The 20,368-nt window shown below is 32.2% G+C and overlaps 1 protein-coding gene across 1 annotated transcript; it reads right to left on the reverse strand.

Annotated features, from left to right (window-relative positions):
• Positions 1-10,471: 10,471 nt before the first annotated feature.
• LOC126744382 (26S proteasome non-ATPase regulatory subunit 14) lies at positions 10,472-19,275 on the reverse strand. The gene is made up of 5 exons (XM_050451765.1): positions 18,930-19,275; positions 18,625-18,725; positions 18,355-18,560; positions 10,888-11,177; positions 10,472-10,828 (listed from the first exon to the last, which is right to left on the reverse strand). Exons 1-5 carry the CDS (start codon positions 19,105-19,107, stop codon positions 10,668-10,670), a joined length of 936 nt encoding a protein of 311 aa, XP_050307722.1. The 5' UTR covers positions 19,108-19,275; the 3' UTR covers positions 10,472-10,667.
• Positions 19,276-20,368: the final 1,093 nt, after the last annotated feature.

Consider the following 20,368-nt stretch of genomic DNA (forward strand, 5'->3'; position numbering starts at 1 on the left):
TAAAATTAATCCAGATTACGTATATTTGCGAAAAAGGCAACAACATCGCAACGCCGCTCGATCTTTAAATAAAGAAATCTTTACCTCTGTCGTCCCGTCGTCAAAAAATATTTACGTGATAAATATTTATTAATACTAGATTATGTTTTAAATTTTAAACAATATTACCGTTTATGAACTGTTTATGCGTTTTTTTAACATACTTCATTAGAGTAAAGGTACCTATCTAATAAAAAACATTTCTATGGAAATGAAATATTTTATTATTATTATAGATACCTTACTTAGTTTTTATTATTCTACGTTTATGATGACGTTTCTCCCTTGATATAATGTTATGACAGTATCGGTATTTTTCGTGCGGCAAGTTTTTACCATCGTAACAGTTCCCAAAAACACTCAAATGGGCTCTTTGTCCCTTTTCAACCAAAAACTAAAGAAAAAACACAGAACTTCAAAACTGCCGAATGTAAACAGAAAGTTGTTTGACAAGATGACATTTCGCAAGATAACATCAGCTTTTGCTTGCCGTGATGCCATTCTAAATTTTTTAGAAGCAGTTTTAGGAATAAGCATTTAATTTTTTTTTTGCTTGGAAGATGTTAGTTTTGCGCTTACAATAAGATATACCTATTTCTACTTTTTATTTTTAATCCAAAATCTAACACTAATAAGACATTAATAGGTATTGATATATAGCTGAAAATTTCCTCTTTTGAAAATGTGTATAAACTTGACAACAGAGAATCTAGGCGCGCTGCGCTGGTTTCAATTAGTACAGCTTGTGACAGGTTCGAGGGAGGATTCAGAACGATATAAATAAACAATTTTTAGAATGTATTATTAATATTTTCTTGTTGTGCACTGAAGTCTAATTCTAACTAACCTTATAAATTATTGTTAATTCTTGTCGTTATCCTACAATTTCCTGGCATTTTAGCATATTAGCAACCAATAAACTAATATTTAGGTTATTTAATTTTAAAAAATTTTAAAATAGGTAATTAGAAACCAATAAATATTTAGGTTATTGATTGCCTATAACGTCTTATTACCGGGATTTATTCGGATACCGGTACCGGCACGTTAGATCTCAATCTAGAATTTTTTTATAACGCATTTAGTGTATTGCAGATCATGCTTTTGTCGAAAGAAAAATGTCCTCTGTAATTCTAAATGTCATCATTCAAGCTCTTGTTTAAATAAATAATATTTTTTAATTACTTGGATACTTACCAAAGAATAATTATTTATTTGATTTTGTATTTGTTAGAATATTTTTAATTTAAATAAAATAAATTTAAATACCATTTCCAACTTTATATCTAATTTATTCCGATGCTGTCGCTAATTGAATAAAAAAAGCAGAATTAGAGCTGGTCATTTAGAAATATCCAAAACTAGTTATGTGCATTTTAAATTGCGCAAAACTAGTTTTGTTTATTTTGTAATGCTCAAAAGTCGTATAAAATATTTTTTTCGGGTTTGGGAAATATTTCTTGCTCAAAACTAGAATTGCGTATTTTTTTCGGGCAATGCCCGAATTCGACTATTGAGCCTAACATATACATATTTACTATATACAGTATCGGACAAAATTAGAGAGACTTCTCTATTTGCCAACTCCAATTTTTTGTTCTTGAAATAATATTAATATTTGTTAAGCAGTGCATACCGGAGTTGACAACAATTCATTTTTGTAGCTCATGTTTACGTTTATTTAAAGAATGTTTTTAACATTGATAAAAAATTACTGCGACAGAATTAAAGAGACTCATTTTGTATTTAGTTTCGCTGAAGTCGCGATTAGTTTAATTTCTGTTTATTAGTTTGAGAATATCATTAGCAATGCCTCGTGGTAAACATTATTCCATAGACCTAAAAGAAAAAATTATAGAAGCCTATAACTCAGGTCGCTCACAAAAATTAATAAAAGTGCAATTCAACGTCAGTAAACAAATGGTTTCCAGAACAATAAAAAATTATCAGCTCCGTGGAAGAGTGACAAACCTTAAAAGAGGTGGCCGCAAGAGAAAAACCTCAGTACTGCTGGACAGGAGAATTAAACGACTAAGTCAGAATAATCCGCGTCTATCTTCAACACAGATTTTGGCTGAATTGGAGGCGCCTGGGGTTTCATCCAGGACTGTGCAGCGGCGATTAGTGGAGGCGGGGCTTCCTGGAAGGAGACCAGCAAAAAAACCCCATCTATCAAAAAAAAATGTAGCTGCTAGAATGTTATTTGCAACACGTCACCGTTACTGGACAGCTAAGGACTGGAATAAGGTTTTGTTTAGTGACGAGTCTAAATATAATATTTTTGGAAGTGATGGAGCGCAGTTCGTACATCGCCCAGCAAACAAAAGGCTTGATCCAAAATATGTTTCTGGTACTGTGAAGCACGGAGGTGGCAATTTAATGGTTTGGGGTTGTTTTTCGGGTTATGGAATGGGTCCTATCCACAAAATTGAGGGCACTATGGATAGATTTATGTATCGGACTATACTGGAAGATGTAATGTTGCCTTACGCCGAATGGGAAATGCCGCTAAGATTCACGTTCCAACACGATAACGACCCCAAACATACGGCCAAACTTGTGAAGGAATGGTTTTTGGCTAACAAAATTCAAGTTTTAAAATGGCCACCGCAATCGCCGGACTTGAACCCAATTGAAAATCTTTGGGAGATTATAGAGAAAAAGATTCGCAATAAAAACATCGGGAATCGTGCTCAATTATTTGAAGAAATCGAGAATGCCTGGAAATCAATGGATCCGGCTGTAATTTCGAATCTCATTGGATCGATGCCGAATAGATGTGAAAAAGTTATCCAGAATAAAGGGTACTGGACAAAGTATTAGGTTAGTTTCATTAGTATAGGGTACAAATGTACTTTAAGGATAAGTCTCTCTAATTTTGTCGCACAGAATTTTTTGCATTTTTTTATTTTTCCTAATAAATCTTGAGAAATGTTTTTTTTTTTTTAAATTTATTTTAGTGCCTTTTTAAACTACTTCAAAACATAACATCCTTTAGCACAAAAAGAGGAATTTAATCATTTTTATCTTACATAAAAGAGGTAAGTAGTCGAGTCTCTTTAATTTTGTCCGATACTGTATATGTATATTTACTATATATGTATATTTACTATATATATCTTAAAGCATATGAATTCAAGATAAATGATTTTAAAAAGTAAATCCCGTAAAATTTCAAATAACTGAAAAAAAAAGGAAAATCGATCATGTCTGCAACATGATTTTCCGTTGAAATAATGGTAAATGCTCAATGACACAAGAAGACAGTCCCACCACTCAGAAGAAACAACACACTTCGTATATACTATGTTATATTTTTTTTTTTTTAAATGAATAAAATGGAATGATGGTGAACCAATAATGGTGAAGCGATGAATGCCAAGTTAAACAAAAGAAAAGAAGTACTAAAAATAGTGAAAGGTTTATGGCCTTAAGAGGGTCTCCAAAAGTTGTTTGATGCCCGGAGGAACTTAACCCCTCTTACCTGAAACGCCCAGAGAAGGAATCCTTCACAATGCTGCTAGCTCAAGCCGATGTGGGTTCTAGCTTCTTCCTCAACCAAATGAACCAAAATTAGTTAAAAATAGTTACCCAACTAAATGTCAAAATCAGTATGGCGCCACCAAGTTTTGGATTTTATATAATCCCAAAGGACGCCCAATATTTATCAAAATTTATTTAGGCAAGTTCAAAACGAAACTTGGAAAACAAAATCAAAGTCAAATCAGTATACACTATTGTTTCCAAATTACCTATGATATTCCAACCTACTCAACTCAAGTGAAAAACAAATTAACAACAGAAAATAACAATTTATTTAAGTCTTGATTATCACAGAGAATTATGTTATGTTATTTATCGTTAAGAGGAATAATTATTTAAGTTGGTAATAAGGAACCACAACATCACACAAAAAATACACAATCAAAGTGTGGTTGTCAAAATAAAATAAATTATGTTACACCCAAACCTTTTGGGGAATGAAGCTTCAATTCAATTAAACTAATAATTTACATGGCCCGGTATATCCCGCCACGGACATTGACCTAAGCAAAAAAAAAATAACAACCCTAACTGTTGAAGCTTCCCCACTTAAAATTACCCTTTTATTAGTTTACTCTAATATTTACTAGCTAATCTGAGAAAATTTGACATCTTAGGAGTAGTCTGAAAATAAATAATATAACCCAAGTATATACTCGTAGTACTACGAAGCCGGCTGCGTCTTACCTCACAGGAGTCACTTGTCACATATATATGTACTCTTATCAATAATATTCAATAATAAAATAGCATCGATTAAATAATGTCAATAAAATTTTAAATAAACTTATGTATGTCTCTCAACTCAAAAGATAAAAGTTGTGATAATAAAAATAAAATAAGTGAATAAAAAAAATGTTATGTTGTGTCACTTAGCTCCACACACAGCAGACTACTTCAGATTCGAGACTCTCCCAGACATCCAATTCCCAGCCAAAGAAAAACTGCAGGCCTCCAAGCCCCACCTCTTCTGGTAGTGGTCCAGGTTAGACGTTAGCTCACAGTTGCTTAAAATCTCCTTCTAGATTAGAGCCAGTAGAGTACATAACCCCAAAACGAAAGCACCATGTGGCATGAAGAAATCAGGTCCGTACAAAAAAAAATCCGTCCAAAATCCATGTTATGTAGCTTTGCTAATTAAATTGTCCCCTGCCAATGCCAATCAGAACCGCTATTTTGCCGATGTTCGAGGGCACGTGAAAAATTATTAGGTTTTAAATCGCCATAAAGGCCAGTAAATTCAACAAAACAACAAATTATAGCATTACGCCCAAAAAGTTGATTTACTATCACCACATTTAGTCAATTATATCCCCATATGGGTAAAATTCACACGAATTTCAAAAAGAACTAAAGCACTCTTCACTTCATGACGGCGGTCTGGGAAAAAGGAACGACCGCAGAGGTCAAACCCGTATTTAAGCAATCACGCACAAAGTGTATTGCCAATCGAAATATATAACAAAATAACTTAACTTTTTTTTATAAGTACCATAAAACCTTTTATAAAAAATAAATAACAAAATTTGTGGCCCAAGGAAGTTGGCAATGAAAATATGTGTCACTATGACAATCAATTTCGATTTTGCCTAGACCAGCAACTTCTCGCTATCTTCCAAGAAAACTAATATTTACATTAGATAAAAAGAGACAAAAATTAGATAGGTCAGTCCGAGTAAAATCAACCAGCATATCTGGTATGGTCAAGCCAAAATCAGATATTGTACTATAAACAGTTCAACATACACAATAATTGTACATGCCCAATTAATCATTATTCGTTATAAAATAATTAAATAAAGTAAGGAATAAGCATTATGGGATATAATTTAAATTCTAAAATATTTCTTTAGTCCAGAATCGGGTTTTATAAGAGTATAAATAAAATTTCATCAACAACCAGTACAATATGAAGCTGAAATGTACAAGACTAAATGTGTCCTTAAAAAAAAAGAATACTGTAATTTGAAATGGCTAGAGAACAGAACTATGGGTTACTTGGGAGGCTATTACAGAGAGGGCATTACTAGTATCAATCATTAATATTTGTAAAATATCTATTTTGAAAATATAACTGTAATTAGTGCTTTTAATAAAGAGTATAAAATGCCAATTTTAACCTGTAACAACTAGAAATCCGAAAATACCAGTTCAAAAGTATTGCAGTACAAAAACAGATGTATTTTTGTAAAATGATATGATTTAACCTTAAAATCATAGGGATTAACCCTTAGATTAGAGAAAAAATTAATTTAAATGGACTCCAAGTATTCGGAAGACAACAAAAACTATTTCAAAGTCCTGGTATAGATAGGAAATGGCTCTAGCAGCCTCAAAAAGATCTAAAAAATCACTTTAAATACTAGAGAGAAAAGAAAAAACATATCAATTACTAGAAAGACTTTGGTAAATTATCTAAGCATCTTGTTTTAAAGTAAGATTTGCTATTTTAATCAAATAAAATGAAAGGTTACTTTAAATCTGGACGGACCATTTGTGTTATGACCTACATATGTAAACAATATTTTAAAAAAATACTTCTAAATACTCAAAAAACTGATAGCCAGGCCGAGGGTATAATGCGGAATATTTAGTGTTTTTTTCTTAAATTTCTCCAAAACTAGTGGCAAACAACTACAGTTGACACACTCAAGACCAGTAAAAATGGATTGATGTTAAGAATATTAATTTATAAAAAGAAATATTAGTCCAGTTTATAAAAACATTTTACACATTTTTTAACAACTCAGAGGATATGAAAAATAATCTAAATCAAAAACTTCTAGAGAGGAATGATAAATCATATCTAATAGTAAAAAAGACTTTTCTAAATTCTATTTCGGTTTAAATTAAGATGTTCTATTTTATGCTTGTAACAATTAAGAGCATTAGTCACCCGCTCATTACTGTTATTTCAGTAATTCCTTTATTTTAAAAGATATTTAACTGCGGTTTTGAGTAAAGTTATTTAAATTTCCTAAAGAACACCGCTACAGAACGTTTTTTTTATTTTTATTTTTTTTTAGTTTTTAATTCTGCAATAATGAAAAAAAGTCGAAAATTCGTCTATAGCGGGATAAAATCATTATTATAAAATTAAGCTAAATGGTAAAATATAAAATTTTAATTAATAAGAGCGTAATATCAATAACCGAAAAATTGAAAAAACAGCTTTAAATTTCCCAATACCTGCGGCTTTTGCTGGCAGCTGGCAACGCAGCGCCGCGCGCCGCTTGTCTGGCTGGTGACGAGAGTCGTCCACTGAACGGGGGAGCTGTTCGATTTTATATCAATTTCGGTAATTGCATGCTACTGTTTTTCCGCTGTAATTTGTATAGCTATGATTTTGTGCTTTTTGGGGTAGTTGTGTTTCGTGTTATTATTGTTTTTTCTTTTATCTTTGCGTTTTTTATTCTTAGCTATTTTATTGTGTATTAGTTAACCATTTTTTTATTGGCGGTTTAAAAATTTTTAATAATAAACAATGGGTAAACGAAAGGAGGGTAAAAAAGATGTGTAATATATTAATAAAAAATATTTAAAACAAAGAATGAAACAAGCCCGATCTAATAAAATAAACAATTTAAGGTAAGTATAAAACAGTTTTAACCTAAATAAAGGTTTATTATTTACTTAGGTTTATTAAAACTTTTTAATCTTACTTTATTTTAGAACTGCATCTCAAACTTTTAAAAATACTGTTTCTATTAAAAATACTGTTTCTGTCGACTATATGTAAAAACCTTAATAAATATGTATATACGTTTTTTATATGTTTATATTTTTTTGTTAATATACGTTTCGTTCGTTTCTTTTTTTTTTAATTCATTGCAGTATTTTCCCATAATACCTAAATTGGGCGTAGCACGAATCTGGTAAAAATAAAGTGCAAAAATAAAATAAACTTGCAGCGTATTAAAGTGTATTCAAGATGATTTTTAACTGTCAATATCTCAAACACAATAATTAAAGCTAATATTTATAGATAATAGATAATTTATAGGTTATTATGTATAATAAATAGTAATATTTAATCTAATAAGATTTTAATTATTTAGAGATTTGAAAAACCTATTTTAACATAAAGCAGAATAAAATTGCGCTTGTGTCTTGTGTTTTGGTGCAATTTTTTTACAATGTTTATTGAAAATCTGTATAAGCCTAAAGATTTTTTTTTAGATTAAAATCATAATAGCGTATCCAATAAATGCTTTACTAATTGCGCAAAAACTTCTTATGAAGCAGAAATAGAATAAACTTCAAAAAAAAATTACAGTAGAACCCCGATTATCCGTGCGCGCGTTATCCGGGCGGCGGATTCTCCGTGCGGCATTTTAAATTGATCATCCGTGCGCGGATTATCCGTGGCTGACGGCTCGAGATTGACAGCACCGGCGCCGCCTGAATGCTGAAACCGTGCAAACGCTCGTCTCGGGGAATCCCCAAGTTTCTTTCGGGGAATCCTTCGTTTATGTTTTTACCTGTTATTTTCGCCAACTGGCGAGTATTGGCGACCGGCGACCGGCTCATCGCTTATTAGTTAAACGTAAACAGGCGCACAAAATGCAGCGTACGGGTGCTAATGAAAAGCGTAAACGCAATGTTTTGAGCAAAAAATGGAAATGTTGAAACAGTCTGAAAATAACATAAGTGTTGCTATTTTGGCTAAAACATATAATATTGGAAAACAAACGGTTCGTGACATTGTGAAGAAAAAATCCCAGTTACAGAGCTTTGTAGCAAAAGCGGATAGTGCAAAAGCTATTTCTGACAGGAAATCTCTAAAAGGGTCTACGTTTCGAGAACTTGATGATGCTATGACCAAGTGGTTCTTGCAGAAAAGATCAGTGGGGGTTCCGATATCAGGACCTATGTGTACTAGGCAAGCTGAAAAGTTTCACAAGCAGTTGAAAATTAAAGGCAACTTCTCGGCATCTTCTGGTTGGCTTTACAGATTTAAAAAACGTCATGGAATACGAGAATTAGCTGTTCAAGGGGAGAAATTAAGTGCTAATGATGTAGCTATGGTAGAATTTTGCTATGATTTGGAAAATCTCATAATAGAGCATGACCTAAAACCTGAGCAGGTGTACAACGGAGATGAAACTGGACTCTATTGGAAAGCAATGCCGAGAAGGACACTTGTTGTAGCCTCAGAAACTAGTGCACCAGGTTAGCGTTACATACATATTTTTTTACGTATAAAATATTTCTCAAAGTTGTATTTTTTTTTAGGTTTCAAAGAAAGCAAAGACCGTTTAACAGTTTTATGCTGTGCTAATGCCTCAGGAACCCATAAGCTTAGGTTAGCCGTCATTGGAAAATCCAAAAATCCTAGAGCTTTTAAAAATATAAAAAGATTGATTGTGGATTATTATAATCAAAAGGCAGCTTGGATGGATCGAGTAATTTTTAAAAAGTGGTTTTTCAAAAAATTTATACCTCAAGTTAGAGCTTATCTCAAAGAAAATAATCTTCCACCAAAGGCTGTACTGTTACTGGATAATGCGCCATCGCATCCTGATGTAGAGCAACTAAAGTCAACAGATGGGAACATATTCGTAGCATATTTTCCTCCGAATGTAACATCTATTGCCCAGCCAATGGACCAAGGTGTTATAGAGACCATGAAGAGACTTTACAGAAAAGACCTGCTGCAACTGTTGGGAGAAGATGACATTGTGGGATTTTGGAAACGTCTAAATTTGAAAGAAGCAATTTATGCTTTAGGTCGTGCTTGGAGTGATGTGAAAGTGGATCACATTAAAAAATCATTTTATAAAATAATGACTTTAGAACATGAAGACGGTACTGAAGATGAAAATCACTTAAATGAAGGTGAGCTGTCCGTCGGAAATATAGCAACTATTGCCTCACAAATCAAAGGTTTAGAAGAAATAGACAATAAAGAAATACAAGAATGGATAGAATGTGATCACCAAGAAAATGAATGCAGAAAGTTCTGACAAAAGTAGTGATGAGAATAAGAGTTCTGATAAAAATGATTGCGTCATTATGACGAGTCATCGAGAAGCAAGGGATGCAGTAAACATACTTATTCAATATTTTGAAGAACAGCCTGTAACTGATGACATTCATATACTTCAGCTTAGAAAAATGAAAGAAATTATAGGGTGTAGAAGTTACGAGGCCCAAAAACAAACAAAAATTAGAGATTTTTTTAAGTGATTTTTTTAAGTGATTTTTTTATATATGTACATATGTATGTATATACATATAATATGTAATATAACATGTATAACCTATATAATATTTTTTATAATGTATGTATACGTTTATACATAGCAAATACATTATGTCTAAATAGGTTGTTGTTTCTTTTCGTCTGGCACATGTATTTGTTTAAATAAATTATGTATTAAAAAAATAAAAATGAGTCTTTGGATTATCCGTGTTTTCGATTATCCGGCGAAGGCTCGGTCCCGGCTGGCCCGGATAATCGAGGTTCTACTGTATAAAACGCTTTTCTGGACGTCGACCACGAGACCGCTCAAAAATTCACAACGGAATGCAGCCCGAATCGCTGCGGATCGATGGGAAAGCAAGTGACGACGCGGCGGTACCGTGTTGTCAGATGTTTGCCGGACGGGCTAAACGACTAAAAGCGGATTCTCAGTTGGTCGCGCCGGGAATAGCGCTCTTAAGATTATTCCAAGTCCGGACTTAGAAAATGACTTAAATTAAATATCTGAAAAATATTTTCGCTACGTACTCACTTTACATTTTTTACGCACTAGTTTTTTATAAACACTGGACGACATTTTTTTTCTGAATTTAACCAACACTAGTGAGAAAAACCTATCTTTAACACAAACTCAAAACCAAGGAATTATGTGAACAATATTAAGTTACAAAAAAGGAACGTTACTACAGTTTATAAAAATGTATTTTTATTTATTTTTTTTTTATTATTTCCATGTATGAAATTTAGATAGCAATATTTTATTGTTATTATTAAAAAACCAGTGAACAAAACTGTTCGTGACAGATTCGAAATTTGTATTAAAAAAAAAAGTATGATAAATGAAAACAGTAAACAATTATAAATTCAAAATAATAAATATTTACTTAAAAACGACAGTATCCAGCATAGCACCAAGATATTGTACAATATTGTTCGTCATCAGAACATCAACTTTCTCTTCCAGATGCCTCTTAGGATCTTGTTTGCCCACATTTTTTATTGCTAATTGTTCCGGAGTCATTTTTTCTTCTTCCTCAAGAGCTAAAACAAATATATATTATTGTAACCAGCAAATAATTAAAGAAGAATGATAATAACACCTTTATTATAATTCTTTGCAAGTTCAAGCATATCAGCAACGGTTTTTTCATTAGTGCTGCAATTTTCTGAATAATCTGCCAGTGTTAGTCCATCCATCCACGACTTTTTGTGTAAATTCAGCAGCATTTTTTGCTCCAACTCGTTTTTCCTATAGTTTATACTGATGGAGTAATAATGCCTATTCAGTCCGTGAATCAAAGCTTGTACTGATGGTTTTTGAAGGTGTCCCAAGTTCGAGGTTGTTTGTCTAGGCTCTTGTCCAAGAACCATCATATTCGGATTGATTAACCTAGAATTGATTAATGATCTGATCATGTTTGATTTTTTTTATTAACATGCTTAGTAAATGTAGGTATTGCCGTTTTAGCAAATATATATTTTAACAACTGTATACAGGGCGACAATTTAAAAAGTTGATTGCAAATTCCTTCAGGTAAATCTTAATAAAGTTGTGAATTGGTGCAATGTCAATAGACTATATTTAACCGTTAATAAATGCTCTATTCTCTCATTTTCTAGAAAATTGTTGCCGATTAATTTTAACTATAGAGTTCTGTTAATCAAAGTGGATGAGGCAATCGATTTGGGAATTACTTATGATGCGAAATTAAGTGTCGCCAAGCATGTAGCAAAAATAGTTTTTGATTCTGCCAAATTGTTAGTTTATTTATCGGAACTATCGGCATTTTGAAAATATTAACAATCTAAAACTACTTTTTTTTATCTTACATACGCGCCAAGAATAAGCATCTCTAATTTGGTACCGAATCCTGATATTAGATAATATTGTGCGCATTCAGCGCAAGTTTATAAAGTATCTCTGGTTTTGGGAGGAAGGTGTCTTTCCGGCAAGAGGTTTGGATAGTCAATTATACTTAAATAAATTTAATATTATACTCTTCTAGCAAAAAGAAGAGAAATTCTTTCCACAAAATTCTTATTCATAACAAGATTGACTGTCCTACCCTTTTGGCTGGATTAAGTTTTCGAGTACCAAGAATAAACTCTAGGAATTTTAGGTTATTTTATGTAAATCTTACTAGGACTAATATTTTGTTTAAATCCCCTACTAATATAATGTGTCAGAATTATATTAATAATAATTTACATGAAAAGTAAGATATATAATATATAGTAATACATACATAATATTTTGTATTTTCTTTTAGTAGTACCAACTTCAGCATACTTCAACATATTTTTATAGTTTTTGTTTTCTTTTTTCAAATTTTCAATTTCAAAAGTGACCATATACACTGGTGGCCAAAAGTAGATTGACAAATTCCATTTTTATGGATATATTTTATCTGAAGCAAAGGAAAAACCGATTGAGCTTATTAGTGTTCAGGAATGTAAACAATATAGTTTGAAGAAACAAATTCCATAGATTTTTATTGCTTGCACTTTTTCTCAATATTTTTTTTATCAAATTCCAATAATTTTGTTTGACTGCTACGTGGCCAAAATTGGATTGACAAAGAACATATTTATTCAGTCTCTGAGTTTTATGCGTTGGTTTCTGTTGATTTGACTTTTCTTACTATTAGTTTTTAAAAATATTCACAATGCCACGTGGTATAACTTTATCGATCGATATTAAGATGCGAATAATCGACGATTACCGGAAAGGGGTTAAACAGGTGGATATTGCTCGGAAATTTTCTCTTTTGAGGGCAACTGTAAGTCAAATAATAACAAAAATTAATCTCCGTGGAAGTGTTGTTCCTCTAAAAAAAACTGGCCGACCAAAGAAGACCACTAGTCGTGTTGACAAATTAATTTTGAAAAAAGCAAAACTTGACCCATTCGCAACTTCAAAAGAAATCAAGCTGCATTTGGAAGAAGGTGTGGGTTCAGTTAGTTGTCGTACCATTAGAAGGAGACTTCAATATAGTGATTTAAAAACAAGACGGCCTGCAAAGAAACCACTGCTAAGTTTAAAAAACGTAAGGGCGCGATTGAGCTTTGCTCGAGAACATACTCATTGGACAGTCTTCGAATGGAAAAAGGTTATTTTTAGTGATGAATCAAAGTTCAATTTGATTAATTCGGATGGCAAAAGATATGTTAGGCGTCCTGTGAACCAAAGGTATGATCCCAATTATACGGTGTCACAGTCAAGCATGGAGGTGGTTCCGTGATGGTGTGGGGGGTTTTTCGGGCTATGGGATGGGTCCACTACACTTGACAGAAGGCACGATGGATCGTTTCATGTATAAAGACATACTGCAGGATGTTATGGTACCTTACGCTGATGAAGTTATGCCACTCAACCACTACTTTCAACATGATAACAATCCGAAACACGCATCCAAGGTCGTTAAGCAATGGCTGACCCAAGAAAAAATTAATGTTATCAAATGGCCGTCACAGTCACCGGACCTTAATCCGATAGAGAACATTTGGGATTACATTGATCGTCAATCCGATGTAAAAATTTCAAAAATAAACAAGAACTTTTTGAAGCTTTGAAGGCATGCATGGATATCCACCATTGACACTTCCTATATTGACAATTTAATTAGGTCAATGCCCAAAAGCGTGGTGGAAGTGAGAAGAAATAGAGGCTATGCAACGCATTATTGAATAAAACCCTTTAAATTTTCTATACTTATTTTTAATTTAATAAGCTTTGAATTTGTCAATTTAATTATGGCCACTTGAAAATTGTTTAGTTTTTTTATTTTTTTTTTTAATAAAATTGGGTATTTTGAATAAATAGTTTAAATATAATTAAACATTACAAATAGGCTCCGTTGTTTTTTATTCAGGTACTGTCCCACCTAATTTATCATTTCCTAAACCGTGATATAAACAAATTTGAAAAATAAGTAGTTGTCAATCTACTTTTGGCCACCAGTGTATTAGGAATGATAAACTGAATATGCTTGTTTTTGTTCCCTCTTCACTTTATAGAAACTGTTTTCAGCATATTCCGTTTTTCGTTTCTAATATATGGCTATTTCAAATTTTCAAATTGCTAATTTTTAATTGTTGACAACATGTATGTTATTGAACGAATTTTAAACTTCAATTTATTTTATTAGTTTACAACCCTTTTATACTATAGTCATACATATATTCCAATATATAACCAGCATAATCGATTTGGGAAATGGGTTGTCTTATCTTTTAATACTGATATTAACTTGTTTCTAAATGTGAAATATTATGAAAAATATGAGAGGAAAAAAACTGCATATATACAGGGTTACTGATAATTCGATACATTCCTTTGGAGACTGAATAGGGGATGGGGTAAGAAGTAAATTGAATCCTAATACCTAGTTAATAGTTTTTGAGACATGTAAATTTTTCTGTTTTTCTCCAAAAAGTAGATCTTGATGGTTCAAAAGTCAGTTTCCAGAAAATCTGCTACACATATTTTTAACCTTTTAAGAAAAATGCATGCCTAACACAATGGTGTTACCTTTGCAATGATAAAAATTTGGAAATAGTTATAACCATAGGTAAATTGTAAATGCAAAGTGTACATTTTTTAATTTTAAAATAATATATTACACTTTCTAGTCATTATTTTTCTAAAAATATTTACTACATTTGTCAAAATTGTCTTAAAACTTCCTTATTACTTAAGTTAGCTCACAGCCTACAAATGCTTCCAAAAATGCTTGACACCATTTTGTAAATTTGGTAAATTTGTAAAATATAAATAATTAAGCAATAATAAATGTAATTAAATTATCTTGTGAATCTTTTGAATGGCTTGTTTCTAATGGAGTCAGACAATACATTATATAATAATAATAATGTTTATTTTGAAAAAACTATAATACAAAGTAACTAAGAATACAGTTGGAAACACAATTAACTACTAAGTTTGTGCATGTTCCCATTTAAAATATATAGATAAATCAAGTTCAGACAAAATAAAATCTAATATTATGTGAACAGTATAGTGATTACAAGCTAGCAACAATTAACATTAACCAAACAATTGCTCAATATTAATATGAATGATCCAAGTTTTTATTCTATACTTGATCCTGGCATAAGGTTTATTTCTCAAATCAGGAGGCATCATATTGTAAATTTTTGGAGCTGTATAAATTAACGATCTTTTAGTAAAAGTAAAATTTATTTTAGGAAAGGATAGAGAATTGTTACTTTGAAACCTGGTTGCCAAAGGCCATACTGGTCTACTTCTAGCAATTTTATTATTACAAAGAAGTCTTGTAACTGAATTTACATATATGTGATGCAGCTGAAAAACTCCTGCCTCACTAAACAATTCAGTTGATGGGTACAAATTATTTTTAAATAAGCAAACTTTCAGCAATGCTTTTTGAGCAATAACAAGAGGATCAAGAACAGACCTATAAAAAGTACCCCATACACTTATACCATACCCAAGTACAGACTCCGCTAGAGTTTTATACAATACAAGATTGTCTTTTTTAACAAAGAATGCCTTAATATGTAAAACTTATACAACAACTTACGTATTTTACCAATTATGTAATCAATATGTACATTCCATTTTAGTAAGTTGTCAAAAAATACTCCCAAATATTTGACACTATTGACACAATCAATTTTAGTGTTACACTGGCAAAAATTGTAATTTTGACAATCTTAATGTAGTAGAACCTGGCGGACCAGAATTATTGTTGGCATAACCCATAAACTTTGTTTTGTCTGTATTTAAAGTTATCAGACTGAAATCAAACCAATTGTTTACCCTTGACATTAATGACTCAGCTTTATTTTTGACTCCCTCCCAACTGCTATCTTCAATTATTATGCAGGTGTCATCAGCAAAACATACCACACTATCTTTTGGGATAACTGAAAAACGACCATCGATGTACAGTGTAAATAAAAGAGGCCGAAGCACAGTACCCTGTGGCACACCATACTCCACCGCACGTCCAGAACTCACTGTTTCATTAATTTTTACCTGCTGTTGCCTATTTTCTAAAAACGATTTTAATAATTGATATGGTAATCCAATTATACCCAGATCATCTAGACGTTTCAGCAAAATATGGTGGGACACAGTGTCAAAGGCTTTGGCTAAATCAATAAAAATGGTCATGCATTTCATACCCGAGTTTAAACTAGAGACAATGTGGTTGGTTACCTTTATAAGTGCATCCTCTGTACTGCAATTTTCCCTAAAGCCATACTGCTCATTAGATGACAAATGATACTTATTTATAAATTGAGTGAGTCGTAATTTTAGGCATTTTTCAATTAATTTACTAACTGAACTAGTAAAAGCAATTGGTCTATAATTAGATGGTTCTTCCCTACTACCAGGCTTGAAAAGAGGGATAATAATTGTTTTTTTAAGAATATGAGGATAAATTCCAGATGAAAAAATTTGGTTTGTTAAATAAGTCAAAGGTTTTAGGAGAGGTTTATAATTTAGTTTAATTATTTCATTAGAAATATTATCAACAGTGCTAGAGGTTTTGTACTTTAATGAATTAATAATTTTTATAAGATCACTACGCCGAATAGGATTTAAAAAGAAGTTATTGTTGGCCTTTATACTAGGAAAGTTGTAGTCATTAAAATTATTTATTTTGCTAGCCAAGTTAGACCCCACAGAACTAAAGAATTTGTTAAACTCCTCAGCAATTAATGGATCAGTAGTATATCTATATACATACAAGATCCTCGTACCTAATAAGCCTTTGAACAGCAGAGTGCTTGAGACAAATTAGCAACAAATTTTGGGTTATAACATTACACAAGCTATGATTATGTAATATTTGTATTCTGTTTTCTATAATATTAATTATTAAGCATAAATCTTATTACAGCTTTAGTTTATATAGTTAATCTAATGTTAGGAGCTTACTTTCCTGGAACAGTAGTTTGGCTGAAAGTCTTTTAATACACAGCAATGAATAGATTAGCAATTGTTGTTTTACTTGCACTCCCCATATTTCTAGAGCATAATTAATTATTGACTTATCTAATGAAACACAAACAACTTTAAGCTCAAAACATCATTACTAAGTTTATAAAATGTATATATTTTAAATTTATAAGTTTTCTTATTTTATTAGTGACAATAAGTTTTAGAACCAATCTTTGAAATTGCACTTTCTGCCATGACATCTTGCCATATCTCACATTCCTGAAATTAATACTGAACCTTCAATATTGAAGACTGAAATAATGTCATTTATATAGATATTGAATAGACTTATTGTTGAGTCCTAGCATTTAAGTAAATTCTATTAGTTCATACAGAGTGTCCCAACTCTATTTACACACATTTTTTTTCACCCCTGTACATGGTATGAAAAAAAATTAAGATGGTTTGATGGTTGAAAGTTGAAAAGATTAAGATGGTGGTTGTTTGGAAATACTGACTTTGTTAATAGTATTGGAAAATGTACAGTGTCTCAAAAACAAAATTTTTATTGTCAAGTTATAGAAAGGTGTTTTCTTGTTTAGAGTTTATGATATAGTTTCACACTTAAGGATAATGTTATAATAACTTTAAATAATATACCATTGCCAAATGTAGATAAATACAAAAATTTAGTTATTATTGTTGATGATGTAGATTGTTTGAAAGTCAGGTTGTGAAGGTAGTCCAAAAATCTTTCTGTCATTGAAAAATTTGCACAAAAGTAGGGAAATTATTAACACAAACCTGAAAATAAAGTTAACGGAATCACTTGTTTTATCACACTGCAATTATGGGGACACAGTTTATTGGACTTTTCTTAATAGAAATAACCGGCTTCAAGAAATACAAAATGCTTGTGTACGGTTCATCTTTGGGGTGAGTGTAAGAGTGTTATCACTCCAAAATATTGGGAACTTGGTTGGTTGAAAATATGCAATCGTCAGAGGTTTTACCTGAGTTACCTAGCAAAACAGTTACTTGATAGTTCCTGTCCAGGCTATCTGTTTGATAAGCTTGATAAAAGAAATACTCTTTATAACAGAGACATTCGTTTTCCTATTTTTTACCTAAGTTAGCCCACACTGATATATTTCGCAAACTGTATGACCTACCATTTTTTACATTTAAGAAAAAATATAAGCAACATTTACTTAGCCAAGTTTAAATTGTTAGTTGGTAAAAGAAATTTATACTTATGCCATAGAATGTCAAAATTTTTTAGTGATTTTATAAAATGTCATAAAATGGCTTGTGTTACCTTCTGTATACCTTTATGATTACAAAACTATCATTCCTTAGTTAGTAGCTTAAGTTGCCAATATGTAAATTTAATCTTATGTATTTTGTATTTATGCTCGGTTAATAACAGCTATGCTGAACTTCACCGAGTTAAAATAAAGGCCTATTATCATTATTACTTATAAAATACAACCTTCAGAGAAAACCTAGCATAGTCCTTCCTTATTTAGAAATCTCAAAACAGAGAGATCTTTAAGCAGACAACTTTAATATTATCTCACTAATTACAAATAATTTTTTTAAATTTTCACATAATGACCCTTATTAGCCTTACCTAAATGCATCAATCACAACTTTTCCCTTGACTGACTGAATTGGATCTACTACAACAGCCACTGCTCGCTCAGATAAGGCTTCAAAGGACTGCTGAGTATTTATATCAACGCCAGACAACCAACAGCCAAATCCTGGATGGGAGTGATACCAGCCTACCACCATCTCAGGTCTACCAGTTTGGCGAAGCATATCCAACATTTTTGCCTAAAATTTGTAAAAACCCTTCTAATCTATATTCTATATAATTGCCCTTTAATTAAATTCCTACTTGAAATACTGGATCAACAGCTTCTACACTGACTCCGGTGCCTGTTTGTGGCATGGCGAATACATCTATTACTCGCACTGTATAATCATCTACGAATTCACCTGACAAAGAAAAATCATGAGTAAAATATGAGTTTTTAGTTTCTTTGGTGTTTTGATGTGAAATAAATAATAATACAAGACTTTGCAATGTTGTAAATGCCTGTTTTTACTAGATTCACATTAGTATTATTTAAGGGCCTTAAGAAATGAATCCAAACCATCCAATTTAACAGATAGAAGATACTACATTTTTTAAAGACTTACCCAACATAAGACCCATGACTTCCATAGGTACACCAGCCCTTCCATGTTTTAGCATTTTTAACAGGGCCAGAGAAGAGATATAAACCTGCTCAGCTGTGTCCACAACGGGGGCATCGTTAGGAGGTGGCGCCTGGCTCAAACCGGGCATTCCTCCACCTAATCTTAGTAGTCTATCCATATTTTACGAGACGAAAATAAGCTGTTTGGAGTTTAGTCTGATATAAATACTGTTTAATTTGAAAACGCAGTCGGTTCTCAACTTTAAGTTCCGTGTTTTCTTAGATGAAAATTAAATTCACTCAGAAAACAAAAGTGCAACTCATGAAGCTTTGGCAGTGACAGCTCAGAGCTGCCAATTTGTCGTTGTCAAACATGTCACTTGTCTTCGGAGGACTTGTTTGCACCTGTAGGCGAAGCTGCGGAATAACGGAAATATCGGAAAAGCGTAAAATTTGTTTAAGTGGTTTTACTGATCTCACTATCCTTAAAATTTCTGCAAGAATGATACAGTAGTCCTCATTTTCTTGATTCCAAGCATCTTGCGGATAATTTGGAACAAGCTGGTTTTAAAATGTTCCTTGATCTGAATGTAGTTCCAAGCGTACAACAAATCAGCAGATCTCTTTTTTTATTAAGGCGTGGACGATAGTAGGAGATTTCTGATTTGATCAAGGATATGGCTCAACTCACGTAGTAATAACCAATGAGTGGTCTGTATGCTCAACGTAAGTACCTAAAAATTAACGATAACAAGGTCACCTAATTTAAAAAGCACAAAGATCAGTTTCCTGACCCCCAGTCTCCTTAACAACAAATTCGAAAAACGGACCGCCTTCGTTAATAGCAACAAATAAAACAAAACCTTGAAAGGATATCGGGACTTCCCCCGTTATGTATCTTCTGCTTTCTGTGCGGTCACTTTTCTTGCCGCACATACAACGCATTTCCTGCACCAGCCTCATGCAAAGCAAGAGTTGTACACCACTTAACACCAAAACGAGAACTTTCACACTCGCACATTTCGCCGACCAAGTTGGCATCCTCAGATAATTAAAACTGAGTTTTAAAATCTCCTGATGAAGCCCACTTAATAACAGTAAAGAACAAAAACATCGATTTAAGATATAATAAATGACACTTACCAGAACATCTAGTTAATTTGGATAACTCCTCCCAAGCGTTTTCTTTCCTTAAATTATCATGATAATATGTGTTTTGTTTATCATACAATATTCTAAAACTGCGAACAGCTTCGATTAAAATTTCGTTTGACATATTTATCAAATCAACGGTTTTTAAAATTCTTTGAAACAGTTTCTCACTCTATGCGAAAAAACGCTAAAATAGTCGCAGTCTTTCGGTGCAATCGGCAAAAGTTGCCCTCCTCACAATATGAGATCGTCGCCGGAGAAAACCGAACCGACCGAACTTACCGAACC

The sequence above is a fragment of the Anthonomus grandis genome, chromosome 1, assembly GCF_022605725.1.
Source record: "Anthonomus grandis grandis chromosome 1, icAntGran1.3, whole genome shotgun sequence".
NCBI classification, from domain to species: domain Eukaryota; kingdom Metazoa; phylum Arthropoda; class Insecta; order Coleoptera; family Curculionidae; genus Anthonomus; species Anthonomus grandis.

What these genes read in the sequence shown, in the direction of transcription:
- LOC126744382 (XM_050451765.1), bottom strand. Translation starts at nt 19,107, where the DNA reads ATGGATAGACTACTAAGATTAGGTGGAGGAATGCCCGGTTTGAGCCAG. An exon ending in CTGTTGATCCAGTATTTCAA is followed by an intron (nt 18,561 to 18,624) that starts GTAGGAATTTAA and finishes TACAAATTTTAG; the next exon opens with GCAAAAATGTTGGATATGCT. An exon ending in GTTGTGATTGATGCATTTAG is followed by an intron (nt 11,178 to 18,354) that starts GTAAGGCTAATA and finishes AATCAATTCTAG; the next exon opens with GTTAATCAATCCGAATATGA.